This window comes from Leptinotarsa decemlineata, unplaced genomic scaffold, assembly GCF_025532065.1.
Source record: "Leptinotarsa decemlineata unplaced genomic scaffold, Ldec_3_MD MMD2_tig00000251_RagTag_RagTag, whole genome shotgun sequence".
NCBI classification, from domain to species: Eukaryota; Metazoa; Arthropoda; class Insecta; order Coleoptera; family Chrysomelidae; genus Leptinotarsa; species Leptinotarsa decemlineata.
Genome location: NW_027412547.1, coordinates 10731805 through 10751468, shown reverse-complemented (window position 1 = coordinate 10751468; position 19664 = coordinate 10731805). Strand labels below are relative to the sequence as shown.

General features: G+C 35.2%; 1 protein-coding gene across 10 annotated transcripts in view; it reads left to right on the top strand.

The window, feature by feature from the left end:
• Positions 1 to 19664, top strand: part of rut (adenylate cyclase rutabaga) — a 599728-nt gene that overhangs the window by 333093 nt on the left and 246971 nt on the right. For all 10 annotated transcript variants that reach the window (XM_074173689.1, XM_074173685.1, XM_074173688.1 and 7 more), the window contains exons 4-5: positions 9513 to 9662; positions 18549 to 18667. In XM_074173689.1, the coding sequence (XP_074029790.1) occupies positions 9513 to 9662; positions 18549 to 18667 (269 nt within the window). The remainder of the gene's footprint in view (positions 1 to 9512; positions 9663 to 18548; positions 18668 to 19664) is intronic.

The following is a 19664-nucleotide window of genomic DNA, read 5'->3' as shown; positions in this document are numbered from 1 at the left end:
CTCGATGTATTAGTGGTTCTAAAAGTCGTTCTTACATTGTACGTATAACCTATGCGTCCCAGTTTCTTAAACAAACCGGGAAAATAAGGTATGATGTCAGTTGTGAGGAATGTGTATTGTTGTTGGATTTGTGGTGATTGTGGAATCAGTATAAGATGTATATTGCTTTTATCAACTCCATTGACAGCTCTTTCCACAAATTGCTCCGGATATGCGGTTTGCTTGAAAACTGTTTTAATGATAGTTATTTTCTCTTTCATATTATGAACTGAATTGCAAACTGTATTTGCCCTATCATACAAACATCTAACTATACCGTTTTTGACACTAGCGTGGTGATTAGACTTATAGTGGAGATATCTGTGTAAGGAATCACACGTTAAAAGGTAAGACCTCGTTATTCCTCAGCTCGCAAAAGTTTCTCAACTTTTGAGAGCTGTCATATGGGGGGTGACAGCTGATAAATGGAAAAACAGATATCTGTTAGTATGTTTTCATTTGATACACACTCGTTTCAGATTGTGGAAGCCAATAAAACAGAAAATGTCCTTTAAAGAATATTTGGGATGAGATAAGTTTAGTGAAGTTTTAATAAAAACACTTTTTCCAACTTAGAACTCAAGTCAATGTCTCTCGAAGCGCGTTTCGCGAAACAAGTTAGCATTATCAGGAGAAAACTAAAATAAATCTCACAACTAATTTAGAACCTTTCATATACATCTGGACAAATCATTACTTTCGAAAATGAGTTTCATTGAATATAGGTGTTGCTTCATAATATTAATTAGTTTGTTAAATCCTAATTTATCGTTTGTCTGAAGGTGATTAACAATGTTTTGTGGTGTATTTCATCAGTTCGGACTTCCATTGTCTAATCTAATATATAAAAATGGATGTTTGTTGGTTGGTTGGTAAATGATAAACTTCTACATCGCTCAACCGATCGTGATGAAACTTGATATGTATTAGTAATTTTTCATAGAGAAGGTTTTCAGGCTATCAATTTTTCTGTAACTCGCCACTAGATGGCGCTGTAGAACAATTTTTTTGAAAGCACTGTTCTATAACGCTGATTCTGAATCAGTCATAATATTGGAACAGCAGCGATACAGCAACATAGTACTATTTAGTACTACAACTACCAAATTCTACGCGGGCGAAGCCGCGGGCAACAACTAGTATGATATAAATTGATTTTAAATCCCCCTGTTATCATCTGAAGACGATTGTGGATACTAACAATCGAAACGTCGTGAAGTAACTTGGTTCGGAATCTTTTAATTCTATTTTTTTTTCAATTTTCATTTCTTGTTAATAATTGTTTAATTTTTTCAGCTCTTGTTAATAGTTCAATTCTTTTGATTTTTTTTGTTGTTGCTTGCGTGTTATTTCATTGTAATTTCAGTTTTTGCTTTTTCAGCTAATCCTTTTAATTTTTTACAGATTTTTTCAGGGATTCCAAATCGATTTATATCATATTAGACAATGGAAGTCGGAACTGATGAAACACATCCTAATTTATATTTTAATGGGTCATATCACCTGGAACATTAGGCATCATTACGTCAGAATATCTTTTGGTTGCTCGTAAAAAAGAGTAATAAAATAATTCATTATACTTTCTTGTACATGCGTTATCATATATAATGGTTTTAAATAAAACTTTGTTTGAGTAACGGTCTTTCTATAGGTGCAAGTGGACGTATCCTGCTTATTTTCTGAAGTAATATTCCCAACACGGCTTCTCAACAACGGAATTCTACTTTAGTATCACTAACTATATTTTTTTACAGATTGAATACCTCATTTGTTAATTTATCTCGTCTTCATCATTTGTATTCTTACTTAAAGGACCGGAAAAACGAAATTTTTTATCTTCTGGACTCAGTAAATTTCAAACATCTTTTCTCACAATTCGTTGGGGATTGTGTTACGGAAATTCTCATAATTAACAGCTCGATAAGTAAACCGAGATTGGATATATATATAGTCATTAAAAAAGCTCAACTCTCTAATTAGCAGTGTTCAATGGCGAAGAGAATTCGACGCGATTATTCTACCGTGACCGATTCAATAAACTATTTTGTTTATAATTATTGTGTGAACTTTATCTGAAATTAGCAATGTCGGTTTATCACGACCTATGGATTACGGTAACTTGCGAAATGTATTCATTGGATTTAGGCTGGCCACAACAGATCGAAACATTTTGTTTCGAGACAAATTGTTTCGAACAAAAATGTTGCGATCTCTCATGAATATCTGCACACAGGTCGAAACTTTTTGGTTCAAAACAGTTTTTTGACCACTGACTGAATGTATATGTGTTTCATTGAGCAATGAACGAGAATGCAGTGTATCCAATAATTGTTAGAGGGGTATCGGATAGAAAGCGCATGCGTCTCTCGAGTTTTTTAAGACGTTTAGTACGTTTGGAACATTGAAATACTTTTAGTACATTTTACCAATTTGTCAAACTAATTGGGCATATCAAATTGTCATCGTTTGATACGCATTATGTATGTGTTATCTCCGGCATGAACTCATTGTTAACTGGTAATTTTTTCAAAATGAAATTGACTATTTAGAGATTTTCATGTCAGTTGTCATCTTTGCAATCTCTTGTCACTCAATCATTTGTTAAATTAATAAATGTAGCCGTTACTACGTAATGAGAGATCATCATAAATAATGAGAAATTAAAGTTCCTATGTTTTTATATCACTTGCATTTGTAACAACATTACTGCAGTTTGGTCCTATGAGGACATTTTCAAACTATGCTTGAACATTTCTTTGTAGGACGAAACAAGAGTACCTTTAGTCACAAATACAAGTGATATAAAAACGTTAAAAGTTTCATTTCTATTTTTTTACAATTATTTGTTATTATTGTCGAATTGAAATTATAAATTTACCAAAAACTTTTACTACAGTAAGAGGAAGGGTGGATATATATTGAATATGTCACTAAATACTATCTGGTATTTCTTTTGTCCGCCCCCTAGTATTTTGAAAGGGTTGCGGTAAAAGCAATTCGGATGATTGACGTCGAAACGTTGTGCATCGATTCTTACCAATGGTTTGGCCAATGTAGTTATGTATATAGTTTACTCTTCTACTGCAACACGATGAAACTTTGCGCAATGTAATCATCTTGTCGCAGACGAAAAGTACGGTTATCTGCTCACAAGACCACGGTATAGCTAAAACCAGTAGTGTCATTCTTGTCGGAACCTTTAATGTTTGTGTCTCACAGTTTTATTTTTTCAAGACTACTGCGCATCCATAATTACCCGCCACGAGTGGATTTGTCAGCGTTTGACATTTTATACACTGCTCAACAAGTGAATAATAGATATAAACTGTTGGACAGTAAAACCAATTTCATGAAAACTTTAATAGGTGTTTTGTAGTCTTGTTCAATATTATGAAACGCTTTGAATTTTTTATTCAAATTGTTTCACGTTTTTACTCGCTGCTTGTCTGCTTGGTTGAGAGTTACCGAGAAGCTAAAGGGACTTGCAACTTCAAACATAGCTCAGAACTGGATGAAATACAATATTTTTGCATACTTTATAAAATTATATAAAACGTAAAAAATGGAACATAGTTCGGAAAGCGTGACAAAGAGAAACATACATGTACGTAGGTGGTTATTCTCAACTAAATAAAGAATAACACTCATTGATTTTTTATCAGTGCCACTGAATTTATGAATATGTTAATCCTTGGCATTTCATGGAAGCAAGTTTGATGATGAATGAATAACTTTTCTTTCGAAAAAAGATTTGATTGGTTACGTTTATTGATTTCCAGAGATTCCCGCAGGTTTAATTTTTGTCTCTAATATTCTGTTTGTGATATGTCGTGGTCCATGTCAAAATCGTGGTAAACATAGGTGGAATTGGTTTCTTTCAGTTAAAAACTTATTTTATCACATTCATCACAATCGAAATCACATTTTTGTGATTTAGGTGTTCCTAAAGATTCCGGTCAGTCGTGTTTTCGAACATCAAGAAAAAATCACTCGATTAGTCGTCAGCTTCACTCAGCTCCTATATGAGATTTCTTCAGAATAATATTTTCTAGATTTCAGCGTATTCATTAGTTTTGAGTGAATCAAATAGACACAATAATATTCTACCAAAATCCAATTCTTAAGAATGATCATCAGTTGACACTGTGATGTAATAAATATAAAATTAACTAATCAACTTGAACTCTTGTAAAACCCTCCCATGTATTCCTTATAACATCATGATTAATTGGTGCTTCTGTCCGTTTCGATATTGTGTGAACCTAAACTTTTTTCTGGTATCACCGTTCTATCATTTGATATTTTGTTAGATTGATCCTATAATAAAATAACATATACATTGATGTGTGATATTTTGTAACAATATGCTTATTTGCTATATCGTTTACTTTTTGCGGTTATTCACATTGTAAAGTTGGAATTTCAGATGATATGTGTTTTGACGAAATTCATTATGGAATAGTAGCATTGAAGTTTTTGTCTTGCAGTATTCGTTTTCTTTATGGTTACAGAATAATAGAAAAGTGTGGAACTCAAAAGATGATTACAAAGATCCTTACTGTTTTTTTTAATATTTCGCATTCCACAATTTGAGAAATTAACGAGTAACGATGTGTAACGGAGAGCAAACTGAAAAATTCATCTCTGCAAGTTACTGAAGATTGCGATTAGTCAATTACCTAACCTATTCATAAATTTTGCCTACAAATTGAATAATCAATGAATCAATGAAAAAAACTCAGCTCTCTTCAGATGGTTGATGTTTCGGAAAATACTCTTTTTTTATTTTGAAATCCCACTTGTGAACAACGCCTCAATTGGAAATAACAGCAACAGCGATATTTTCTTTGACACACGTCGAAAGAATGAATGTCTGTATGTTATATTCGATTTTTTTGAGAATTTTTGAGATTTATATTTCATTTTTCAACTTGTCGTCTCGGCAATGGCAATCAGGAGTGAACCATTTTCACAGAGCTATTTGAAATAAATTCAATACCTGCTGAAACAATGAATTTTGTCATTTTTCCGTGAGATTCATTGTTGACAATTTTTGTTTTCCTACATTTTACATTTTACTATTATCTGTCTTCAATTCACAATGGTCACCTACAAACATTGTTTCAATCTTCGTTTTTCCAAGCATACTTTCGGGTTTAATTTGTATCAGAAGAAATCTGGGATGTATCGGTCTTGGTGTAATCAAATGTGGCAAGTTACTTGAACACCTCCTGTGAAAATATCTACGGAAGAAAGACAAATACCCAATATTTCTTCGATGTTCCATAATATCAAGGTTGCAAGCGATGTTCGCGTCTCCAATCAGGCGGATGGCACTTTTCTGGATGGATTCCTGTTTGGAAGCAGAGCTCCATATATGAGAACAATACTCCAAAAAAGGTCTGATCCTCCGAGCTTTATAAAGCATCAACAACTGAGGTGTGTAAATTTTTTTGGATCGGAACAGTGCTCCAAGCTTTTGAGAAGCAGCCTTTGCAATTCCAGCGTCATGATTGGGCCATTTCAACCCCCAACAAAGTTATCGAAGCAGAAAGCGGAATTGTTTCTCCTGACATTATTATATCCGGTTCGGAGACATTTCTCTTTTTGGAGAAAACCGATGCCTGGATTTTTTGGCATTAAATTGAACCTGGTTAGTTTCACCCCAATTCGAAATCATTTCTAGATCCCCATTAAGATATGCAACCTCCTGCTACCGCTGAAGATGAGCATCCGCAGCCGATGCACATAGAATGACAGAGATAAGTGTGCTGTCGTCAGCAGAGCAATTGATTGGATTCTTCGTTTTTTTCAATAAGTCGTTGATATATAATAAAAAGAGGGTTGGAGACAATACGGATCCCTGGGAAACAACAGCGTTGATGGTAAAAGGAGTCGAGAGATATCCATCTACAGCCACTTACGGGGAACGTTCTTACAGGGATCTGGAGAGCCATACACAGAAATGATTCTACAAGCAATAGCATCAAAGTTTGGCCAGCAAACCCTCATACCACACATGGTCAAAGGCTTCAAAATATCAAGCTCAACAGCTCTTGATTCTCCACGTTTTTCGATTGCGTTATGGGTGACAAATATGGGTGACATACGATAGATGGTGGCCTGTTGATTTTTCTTTCCGAAAACCATATTGACGATCGCTCAAGATGATATAGCCTTCCAAATATTGAGGGATGTGGTAGTTTACGGATTTTTCATGATTTTTGAAATTACCGATAGCAAAGCGACTGGTCTACAGTTATTTGGAAGATTTTTCTTGACCTTTTTGGGAATAGGCTGAACGCGAGCAATCTTCCAACAAGAAGAAAAAACCCCTTCCTTGTAAGACAGGTTGAAAAGTCTGCAAAATACTGGTGCAAGTTCATTTGCGCACTTTCAAGTACAATGACGGACACTTCATCACGACCAGACGCTTTGTTGATATTGAACGGTTTCAAAATTCGCCTAAGTAGACGATGTCAAATAATTTCTGACATTGTGGATTCCAGTGTAGGAATAGTGGATGGTGCCTTTCCCAAAAAATTGACTGTGAAGTGGGACGCAAATTGTTCAGCTAATAGATTTGCTTTTCTATGGCTGTTGTTGCAATTGAACCATCCGCGTGTGTTAGTGGTGGAATTGTGGATTCTGTGAAGTTTCGATTAACAGCTTTTACTACCGACCAGAAGGATCAGGAGTATTTGAAGTATAATGAAGATACTCCAGCAGATTCTTTAATGATTCACCACCGTAAGATTGTGGAAGGTTGAATTTTCATAAAACAGTAGAAAACAACGGATCTTCGGTAAAAAATGTCTTTCAAAAAATATATGAGTACAATCATTTGCTGTCAAATTAGAAAAAAAAAATTATAAAATTCTATAATGATCTGCTCATGTTACAAGGTCCTTACGAAATCCGAATAGAGGTATCATGTCTAATCGAGCTTGTGAATCGAATACCGAATAAATAGCGGCTCGTTTCCAATCCATCGATGAAATGGGATAATTGAGTCAAGCGAGTTAACTGTTGGCAGACACTGGATACTCCTGTATCTGAATTATCTCTTATCTTCGATCTAATAGCGTTCATTCGCTAATTAGGGATCCGTAATGGAGTTATAATCTCAGTATAGTTATTGCTTTGATTAATGCGATTATGCTTAGTTTTGGGTGGAGTGCGTACGGACTGAGCTGTTTTCATGAGAATTTTTTCAACTCATTAGAGTGAAAATTTGAATGTATGTAATAACTTATTCTCATCGTCGTACGTAATATGATAGTCTAGATCTGAATAGATGACGGTCTAAAATATCCGCGACGTCTCCAGCTTATTCCCGCTTCTTGTTCGATCGACCGTTGTGATGACTGCAAAATGTCAATGGTGCTACATCATTCACAGATTGTATAACAAGAATCACTACTAGGGAAATTCACAAAAAATATTTCAGTGATTATCAAACCGAAAAATTTTTTGTCGGAAGGAAATGTGAGTTTCGTTTTTTCATTTCACATTTTCCTGTTTCAGTATCTGAATTGTTCAAAGGTGTAAGAAAGTTGCACGCCACACAGCATAAAAAAATAAACTGGATGTTATTTGATCAACTGTGTAACCAAATCGAATAAAATTATGTTCTTCGAATCCCAGTAATGTGAGTTTCGTGTCAAGGTATATTTTAAAACTTCGAAAATACGTAAAATGCACGAAATATGAACTTATCTCGGGCAACTCAATATTGAAAATCTAACAGATTTACATGAAATTGAACTTTCGTATCAAGTTTTGCTATGAATATGGTCAATAATAACATACATCTAACTGCAGTCTCTTTCATCTGTAAAAAGTTGACTTTTTTCGAATCAGTAATGGCATTCATCTGAATTTCTCAAAAAGTGTTTTGAAAAAGTTATTTTTTTTTGAAATTTCATGATCATATTCAATGCTATTTTAGACAGATACTTTCATTTGGAAACAAAAGTTCCAGATAATTAAAATTTACGTCTTTCTTAATAACATGCCACGCTACTTAGTTGTTATGTTATTATTCATCATTTGGAACGTAAGTTCGTTTGAAAATTAAATTACAGTGAAAAAACTTGAACAAAAGTTACAACTTTTCACAAGAAAAGTAATTTATTTTCATTTACCTAATGAATACAACTGAAAAGTGTAGGATTTTTCACTGAATCTAGAGAAATGAACTTTAAATGTTCAAGTCAGTCTCGGATATGCCTACCCAATAGGTTGAATCAGAAAACAACTACTTCCCTGACTAATACCACGAAGGGCGTTGGATTATATCCGACAGGCGTCAGTGCAGGAATCTTCACAGAAAATTTCGTGCATATGCAATTGGCAATACAACTGAAAGAGTCGACCTTCAATTTTGGAACGGGCACACTTGCAGATCGGTTTCGGGCTCATTAGCCACTCATCAGTGCAAGATAGTGGCCATCATCGACCTAACGTCAATGATCTTCCAGTGGCTAATGAACCCAAAACCGGTCTGCAAGTGTACCCGTTCCAAAATTGAAGGTCGACTCTTTCAGTTCTATTGCCAATCACATATGCAGGAAATTTTCTGTGAAGATTCCTGCACTGACGCCTGTCGGATATAATCCAACGCCCTTCGTGGTACTAGCCAGGGGAGTGGTTGTTTTCTGATAGGCGTCGGACCATTAAACCTACTGTGTAGGTATATCGAGACTGGCTTTAACGTTTGAAGTTCATTTCTTTAGATTTGTTTACTGCCAGTCTTCAAGCATAGCCCACTGACTAATAAGAACGGTTTTCACTGAAGTTATGCTGTTGGCGATACAACTGCTGGAGTTGGTTTTCAACGAATAATTTGATTTATAGCCAGTCTCCAAGTATGCCCTCTCACTTTTTGTGAAGTTTTCTTCCTTATACGAGGAATTGGACAAATTCGTATATGCGGTTGGTTACCTCGTTCATGGGCAGATAGGGCAATGACAAACGTGTTGTTTGTGCTCTTCAGTCTAGTTCGAGGAGTGATACTCTGAAAGGAATTCGATTTTCAATTATACGAAATCATTGACTTCTGGTTGATGATAGGCACTACCTTGCACTGACGAGTGGTCAAACAGCCCGCAATCGGTCTGCAAGTGTGTTCCAAGAAAATCGATCCCGGCAGTTGTATCGCCAAAAGCATATGCAGAAATAACTTCAGTGAAGAATCCTGTACTGACACCTGTCGGATAAAATCCAACTTCCTTCATAGTATTAGCCAGGGGAGTAGTTTTCTGATAGGTGTCAGTCAATCAGCCTATTGTGTTAATAAGTTAAGACTGGCCGAAAAAGTTAATAAACTGCACTATGTAAATGATGGTTCTTCTGTTGACAGCAATTGTTATAAATTGTGGTTTCATATTTGCCCCTCTCTCTCCTGAATTTTATTTTGTAAATCATGTATGGTGTATCTTTGTTATTATTTAAATGTGTTTTGTTTTCAGTTGAGTGCAAACATCGTGGTATTCTTGTGCGTCAATGCAGTCGGAATTTTCATCCACAATTTAATGGAACATGCACAGAGGAAAGCATTTTTGGATACACGAAATTGCATAGCTGCCAGGCTGGAGATGGAGGATGAAAATGAAAAATTGGTGAGTTAACGATTGTGTTTAATTTTTTCAAATTTTTGAACCATTAGTATTTACTTGAAAAATAATTCATCAAAGCTACTTCATAGGAAGTAGGATCAGATTCTCTCTGTGGACATGGTTTGAAAATAAAAAAGTATAGAGAATTATTGATACACTGATTCGTTAATTGATAAAAATTAATATATGTATATATGATATTAAAAAATGTTCACACTTATAACTTTACTAAAGACGCGTTTCGCCTCCCACTAGGTTCCTCAGCTGAACTGCTCCTGTGTAGTAAAGTTATAAGTGTGAAAATCATTTCATTATCATTGCTAGAGAAATGGCACTCCTCAAACTGCAGTTTGAGGAGTGCCAGCGACTGCATTTCTTCGTCCATTGCTTTTCTCCACATCTCAGATTCATCAGATGAGAAGGCCTCGTCAACAGTATTGGGTTCTTCTAGAGCAAGCATAGCAAAAGCATCGTATCTTTCAGGTTTTTGTAATTTAGATCTATCTCGGAGAACAGGACGATCAACTGGCAGACTAATGCTTGTTTCTGATTCCATTTTACCCGAAGCAGTACCTTCATCAATTGATATGATTGCTGGGAAACTGGGAAGTTTTCGAAAGTGAAAAACCAATTTCGGTGCATGGTCATATGTTGAGTGGCACCTGAATCTGCAATCCAACTAACGTATGGATGTAGATCTAATTGAAAAGGTTGTGAAATGAATGGTGAACCTTGTATTGAAGTAACATTCGTTTTGATATCTTTGGTACAGTCTTTCTTTAAATGTCCTCTATGACCACATCGACCAACGCCCTTCGTGGTATTAGCCAGGGGAGTAGTTGTTTTCTGATAGGCATCAGTCCATTAAACCTACTGTGTAGGTATATAGAGACTGGCTTGAACGTTTGAAGTTCATTTGCTTTAGAAAGAAAAGAGAATTGAAACTTCTAGGTTTTTTTTATCACTTTTATCTGTAACTAACGTTACTGCAGTTTGGTCCTATAAGAACATTGTCAAACTTATACATTAAACTAACAATGATTGATTACATTAGCCCTTATATAACACCACTGTAGGTGATAATAAAGGTACTTAGCTTGATTGATTACCTGCATTTTATTTACTAGTGACAATGTGGGTATGCCAATTTGAAAACCGGTGAGTAAACTAAATCGATTTGATCATTTAACAGGTTGCACCCGCAATGTTTATGCTTATGAATTACCAACGATTCCAAATAATTGAGATTGCAACCCTTCCTTGCATGGTGCAAAATTTCAGTATCGTTTAGATTCGGGAATTTGTGGTTGTATGCCAAGGAATGGTTTGAAAACGTCGAATCATTTTTACCTAATCTGAAGGACCTTTCATGTTCAGCATACCGTTTTTGGAAATTTCGACCTCATTGTCTCACATAAACACTATTACACTCCGGACACTTAAGCTTATAAACTCCAGATTTCTCCAACTTGTGGGTTTCCAATTGCGGGTTTCTTCAGAAACCCGAAGTGGAAGTGACATTCAGACCACATGCCAGGTTATTTGATTTTCTTTTTAATGCCATAAATAAAATTGACAAGTTGGAGAAATCTGGAGTTTATAAGTTTAAGTATCCGGAGTGTAATAGTGTTTATGTGGGACAATGTGGTCGAAATTTCCAAAACCGGTATGCTGAACATGAAAGGTCCTTTAGACTAGGAAAAAATTATTCGAGGTTTTCAAACCATTCCTTGGCATGCAACCACAAGTTCCCGAATCTGAACGAAACGGAAATATTTCACTATGCAAGGAAGGGCTGAAAACTTAATTCCTTGGAAATTCACAAGCATAAACATTGCGGGTGCAACCTGTTAAATGATCAAATCGATTTAGTTTACTGACCGGTTTTCAAATTAGCATATCCACATTGTCACTAGTAAACAAAATTCAGGTATCAAGCGAAGTACCTCTATTATTACCTACAGTGGTGTTATATAAGGGCTAATGTAATCAATCACTATTAGTTTAATGTATAATTTTGAAAATGTCCTTATAGGACGAAACTGCAGTAACGTTAGTAACAAATAAAAGTGGTAAAAAAAAGTAAAAAGTTTCAATTCTCCATTATGATTTCCTACCACGTAGTAACGGCTACATTCATCAATTTGTGTACTACAACAAGGCATTTGGCAACGATAGTGTAAATGAACGCACTGTGTGACGTTGGATTGCGAAATTTTGTTCCGTAGATTTCAGCCTCCAAGATGGACCCTGACCTACAGTGATCTAGGACGTGGATTTGAGGACCCTGGTGGAGAGTGACCAATCACACACGCTGCGTGGGATAGCGGAAGAACTGGGCATCACCTCACATATGGTTTTTAACGGTTCAAAACGTATTGGAAAGGTCAAATGGCTCAAACAGTGGGATCCTTACGATTTGAACGATCGACAGAAACTGTTACTTTTCGATGTCTAATCTTCTTTGCTTTTGTGGAACCAAAACGATCCTCTACGACAACACAAGACGTTCAGGACAGTGATTGGACCCTGATGTGCCACCCAGGCACCAAAGGCAAAAACTAACCAAAAATGACCATAGTTACTGTATGATGGTCAGCGGCTGGTGTGATTCACTATTACTTTCTGCAACCGGGCCAAACCATCACAGATCATACCAGATTGTTATTGTGAGTAAATTGACGAAAAGTACAGAAAATTGCGTTAGCAGCAGCCGGCACTAGTCAACGAAAAAGGTACGATTCTGCTCCACGAAAACGCCCGTCCGCACGTGTCACTAATCACCGTCCTAAATTCAAACGAATTGGCGTCGAAGTTTTGCCTCACCCACCATACTCCTCAGACCTCTCGCCATCCGACTACCATCTTTTCAAGCACTTCGATAATTTTCTCAATGTTAGAACCTTCGCCAATCATGACCAAGCAAAAAAACGGCTTTCGTCGATTTTATCGAATCCTGAGCACCCACTTCTCATGCTGACAACCTAATAGAATATATATATATATATATATATATATATATATATATATATATATATATATATATATATATATATATATATATATATATATATACAGGGTCCTGCAACAGTGGCGCGGTGTTCCATATCTCTATATAGGAAGCAGATAGAAATCTAATTTTCTATAATATTACCTTATTGCTCGAGCTCGACAAAATAAAAATATTGGCGGTCACACAGGGTGTTCGATTTTTTCTGGGCGGATCCCAACTGTGTCTTTTTAAATTAAGTTCAATAGTTTTTCTTAAATGAGCATTTCTTTCGAAAAATGGTCATTTTTTCAAAGCGAAATCCATTTGACGACTGATAAAAATATACAAAAAATACCCTTTCCTTAAAATATCGCCCATTCCTAAAATTACCTGTTGCTAGATAAACAAGTTGCGAATTACACCACAAAATGGACATTCTTGAATAGTTACAATAATTTCAAAAATCTCGGAATTTGTGCCATATTCTTTCGGTCTAAAACAACCTTTCAGCGAATGAAATATTTATTGGAAATCAAGTAGTCTGGCAAATGACAGAACAAAATATTTGGCTGCAAATGAATATTGAAATTTTTAGTCAATCGTGAAGTTGAACTGTCGGTATAATTTCATCAGAATGTTGTTATCAAAAAGTGATTTGATTGATATGATTTTCATATTAGGTGAATCAGACAGGAATTGTTTATTGGCAAGTAGAATTTATTCTCAACGGTATCCCGATAGAAGGCATCCAGATGAAAGATCTTTCCGAAAGGTCTTGGGACGATTCGTTGAAACTGGATCTATTAATTATTCCAAACATGAGCGCATCAAGCCAGCTACTAATGAAGATAATGAATTGCAAGTTCTTCTTGCTGTTGAAGAAGATCCTAGTAGGAGTCAACGACAAATTGGGGAAATAGTGGATATAAGTGAGAGATCAGTGCAACGAGTATTGAAGAAACATCGCTTGCATCCATACCACGTTCAGTTACATCAAGAACTACTGTATGCTGATTTCGAGAAAAGAGTGAGATTTTGCAATTGGGCCATGAACAAAATTCGTCGAAACGAATATTTTTTCAATAATATTTTATGGTCGGATGAATCGACATTCCATAAAAATGGATTTGTAAATCGACATAATTACCATTATTATGCGACAGAAAATCCTCACTTATTGAGACAGGTGGATTATCAACATAGGTGGTCGATAAATGTCTGGGGAGGCATCATTGGAGAATATGTAATTGGTCCATACTTTTTTGAGGGACATATGAATGGTGCAATGTATCTCAATTTCTTACGAAATGATTTACCAGGTTTGTTAGATGATATTCCTCTTGACCTCCGCAATAGAATGTGGTTACAACATGAGAGATCATCTAAATGAAGTATTTCCCAATAAATGGATAGGACGGAATGGGCCTGTACGGTGGCCCGCTAGATCACCAGATTTGACGAAACTAGATTTTTTCTTATGGGGATACATAAAAAATATGGTTTACGTTGAGCCACCAACTTCTTCCGAAAATATGCGACTTAGAATAACGAATGCTTTTCGCAGCATTACACCAGCTGTCTTGCGCAGGGTAGAACAGTCTTTCAAACATAGACTTCAGCTCTGCATTCAAGAAAATGGAAGACATGTTGAACATATTTTATAAAAGTTTCATTATCAACCTTAATTAAACTCTCCCTTTTGTAGTTTTGTAATTTGCCAGTTGACAAATTTGAATATCTAGAACTCAAGCTCTGAATGAATATAATAACATGAAAAAAATAGTTATTTATAATGTTTCTTTCTTTTAACTTGTTTGGTTTGATATTGCACGATTTATGAGTGAAATTCTGCATCCAATGAAAAAATAATTTTCCATTTAGCAAAAAGTGATAGGTACATACATTTATTTCGTTAAAAAATATTTGTTTGGACACCTTCTAATGTACAAAATTGAAACAAGATATCTTTCGTATATTTTTATCAGTCGTCAAATGGATTTCGCTTTGAAAAAATGACCATTTTTCGAAAGAAATGCTCATTTAAGAAAAACTATTGAACTTAGCCATAGGGAATACTTAATGAAATTTGTAGAGGTTTCGTTGGCGCTTCTTATGGATCAATAATATACAGGGTGTTCCATTTAATATAAGGAAGATTTTGCAAATTTTCATTTACAATATTTGGCAAGCGGTTTTTCATACCCTGTATATCACAGGTCGATTTCAGATATATCGTTTGAGAGAGTTACCAATGTAGAATATTCGACCAAAAAAAAATTTCATCTGGACTTGGCACCACTTTATAATTTCAAATATTCTGAGTGACGAATATTGGAAAAAAAAACCTGTCATGCTAGATATCTCGAAAACCGTCAATATTTTCGAAGTGCAGATATACATAAAGTTTATTTTATTTTCTATGAAGAAACCGAAAAAGCGATAAAAAATATAGGTTGCCATTTAAAAAGACACAGTTGGGATCCGCCCAGAAAAAATCGAACACCCTGTGTGACCGCCAATATTTTTATTTTGTCGAGCTCGAGCAATAAGGTAATATTATAGAAAATTAGATTCCTATCTGCTTCCTATATAGAGATATGGAACACCGCGCCACTGTTGCAGGACCCTGTATATATATATATATATATATATATATATATATATATATATATATATATATATATATATATATATATATATCTATTTCAATATTAAATTCTACAAAAAGGATTTGAAGCTTTATATCTTCTATTAATTATCTGCGAGCGCTTTCGACAGTTGGTAGTACTGTCATCATCTGGCACTCCTCAAACTGCAGTTTGAGGAGTGCCAGATATATATAAAGCTGATACACGTTCTCTACAAGCTTACAGTGATTCCAATTATGCAGGTGATTTATCTTCGCGTAAGTCAACTTCTGGATTTGTCTGCAAGTTGAATGAAGGTGCACTAACATGGTTTAATCGAAAACATCGGTCAGTTTCATTATCAACGATGGAGGCAGAGTACATTGCAGCCAGTGAAGCCGCTAAAGAAATTATCTGGTTGAATTGTTTTCTTGATGAAATTTATACATATGTGTAGATCATGCCAATATTATGGATTGACAACGCTAGTGTTGTAAAGTTGGTTCACAATCCAGAATTTCATAAAAGATCCAAGCACATAGTCGTTCGATACCATTTTATTAGAGAAAAAGTACTAGAAGGTATATTTCAAGTACGACATATAGCAGGCGAGGATCAGATAGCGGATATTCTCACCAAACCACTGAGCAGAACTCGTTTTTTTTTAAGCTGAGAGATCTACTGGGTGTTACTAAGAGACCACTGCACTTCAGTTCAAGGGGCAGCGTTGGAATATGAACTAATTGCAGCTTATAGTCATCCTGTATAGTTTTATGTGGTTGCTAAATGATGCTATTGAAAAGTTTAGTTTGTCAATTATTTTTAATTCAAGGTTTGACGGTCACATATATATTTGTATTCTTCAAGTTTATTAAAGTTCTACTTCAAATTTACTATTTCACTACGATCCACAGTTCCAAGTATAATCTACAACACCTAATATGACTGATAACCGGTCCGTGCAAAGCGTATTGTTGAATCATCTGAAAATAGAACTTTTAACGGGTGTTATTCAACTGTATTGCCAAATATGCGCCAAACTAATTGACAATTATAAGACATCAAGTATAGCTGAGGCACCAGTCAATCTTATAATAACACTGATGATTTTCGATCATGACTCAACCTCTGACGGAAGCACTAAACTCTTACGAAAGTTCGAAATAGATGAAAACTTCAATCTAGCAGACCACTATTATAATCTTCATGCAGTCATTGTTCACTGTGGTTTTGGCATTGAATCTGGTCATTAACACGCATTGGTCAAAGAAAAAACGGACCGATTTAAGTTTGACGATAGTCGTGTCACAAAATATTCTGGCGATATCTTGAATTTATTGGAGCCTCTGGAGACACCCTACATTTTATTTTATGAAAGAGAGGACATTGGGAGATCAAGATCCGGATTTTCCTGCAGCTGAAATAGCAAATGCGTCACTGTAATCAATCAAGTCGCCCCGGAGCGCCAATTAATTTTTGTTGTTGTTGTTTCAACATTTCATAATTTGCATTACGTTATATATGAATGTACTCTATTAGTTAGCTTAAAAAAATAAACTATAACTAGCAGTATAAGAACATAGGCTAGTCTCCAAGAGTTGGAGAACTGAGAAGTTTTTGATCTGATATTATATTTACTATGAATCTGCCTTGAACCAAACTCTTGAGTGCTACAGAAGATGAAACAAATTCGCCATGGACAAGCAAACGATGAATCACCCAAAGGAAAATCGCTTGGGTGAATTTAATGTGTCCTCAGGTATAGTCAACGTACAGATGCTCTTATGTGGGTAGGTTGCTGCGTGCATCTTGGGAATTTTGCACCTTGAACATCGACCAATAGAGGGGGATCTCTTCAGTATGTCATCATGGAGCCGTAGAGAATACTCTAGAATATCGTACACAGGCATGATTTCAGAGTTGCATATTCCGGCTTCGATGGCTACAGCTGGAGGATTAGGAGAGCGTCTCCGCGCTGCAGGCATTACAGAAAGCCTACTTCTAGCCACATATAATTGAAGAAGGTAGTTGCAGATAGACCGCCGATCAGGTCTTCAGGAAAATGTATCCATAATCTTCAAAAAATATTCGAAAGGGATCATTAATCAATGTTGGAAAGCAAAGCCGCAAGTGCTCCTAAATGTTCAAAGATAACCTGGGTTATTTATTGTATGGAGGTTACAGTAGTTTTCGAATAGAATCGATTCAATATCAGCATTTTGCGGAATACGTTGACATTACAAAGCTTCATATCTTCCATACGGATAGATCGATAGTAGCAGTGAATGATCAGTTGATATCCACTTTTAATGAGAAACACTTAACACCCATTCGATTGAATAAAATTAGGGGATAACATCCCCTTTGAAGAATTGAAGGTAATGCAATGGTTTTTGAGTTGAAACTTGTCCCCTTTTCAAACAAACAAGAATTGTTTTTGGATTTTTGAGAAAGGTTTTTTCTATCAGTTATACCTTGCGGTACGTTTTCTTGGTTCACTCTGTACATAGTTCAGGTCAAATGCAGAAAACCTACGCCAGATACATTTTGCGTTCTGTAGTGGCGTTTCATAGTTCATTGAATTGTCCGTGGAAATATGCAGCATTTGTGATATTTAGATAGGAATATTCAGAATATTCACTGTTTGAAATGAACTTCAATATCAGGTTCAACGAGTAATTTGCATGCATTATCTGTAATAAGATGAAACTACTCTGTGTCTCATCACCATCGTCTGGGTTTCATAATAATCGCTTGTAAAAACAAAAGGGTTTATGGATAAATGGAAAGAGTTCAGATGTAGAATAATTTCAATTGCCATAAGTTATTAATTTAGTTATTTTTTGTCATTCAAAAATAATGAATCTTAATAAATCATATACTTCATAGATAATAAATTAATTTTAGTACCGTAATAAGTCAAGGGACAAGAAAGTGAAGTTACGAATTTTTTATCATGGGGGAAGTTGTCATATAGTTGAAGTGATAATATCTTTCCTATACCTTCATGGGCATTTCTGTCAACTGAGTTGTCTCGGAATGGTAGATGTCTCTTATGAAAACTCAATATTCAGGTTCCTTTTGTCAAAATTTTAAACAAAATTATTCACTTCACTTTCACAACATCTTTGCAATGGTTCCAGTTCCAATTCATCTTTCACATATTACTCTATCATCATTCTCCTGTGATGTCTATATTCATTTCATAAATTTGCCTGAAATTGAATCATTTCTACATTTTTTCGTTAATGCCAATCTTTATTTTTTTAGGAACGACTCCTTTTATCCGTGTTACCGCAACACGTTGCTATGGAGATGAAAAACGATATTATTTCTCCAGTCGAAGGTCAATTCCATAAAATTTACATCCAAAAACATGAGAACGTGAGGTGAGTTTATTTTTTTTATCTATTGTTGTGTATACTAGTACGCCTCGACAATTTTACTTCGGATCATCGATACTTCTGGATCAAAAATCGACGACTTCAAATCAATCTCTGTGTCGAAGGACGGATATGAGTTTGAATAATTTCAAAGTTCGATTAAGTATTACAATTTTTGACGATTTTTGTGGCTTTTTGGAAAAGCGGAGTCATTCATTACTATCACCACTATTAGTACTATCGCATTGAGTCTTTTACAAAAGCCAAACAATTAAAATTTAACTTTTCTTTACCTACCCTATTATAATAGTACCGTGTATGAAACTACTCATTATTGCAATTAATCATTTTTTCTCTAAGTAGCTCATCCCTATAACTTTTTTATTATTGAAGATAGAAACGCGAAATTTGAGTGTTGTGTATTATAGGTCAACTTTTTGACATATATACTTGTTTTTGCCATACTTCCGGTTTGACCGGAAATGACCTCAACTTTCGATTTTTAAATAGGACATCCTATATATTTTTACTTATTTCGATGGAAAATGACATTCCTAATCCAACAATACTTAACTTGTCAATGTTTGAGAAATAAAATTATTTTTATTTCCATTTTTATTTTTTGATCTAGAATGCCATGGATCGTGTAAATCGCTTCATTCTTGATCAAGTAACTTGAGAAAACTATGCGAATATGAATTTGTCCAGTCAACTTGATTTTTTTCAAATGGAAAGGGGGTGGTTCGTCGGCTTCTTGTGAAAGATCATTTTCCTATGTATAATTTGATGCCACATACTTTCACTTCATTTTCCCAATTTTTCTGAACAATTGCAAGAAACGATCATACCTAATAACAAATAATACGTATACGGTATACTTATGCACTAAGTCCTATTATTCTAGGTATCCGTGACAAAGAATCATCAGTGAAGAAAAATAAGTAGACGTGTTGGTTGAAGTGGGTTGTACGGCGTCAATTCGCTAAATTGTTTCTGAGTGTGA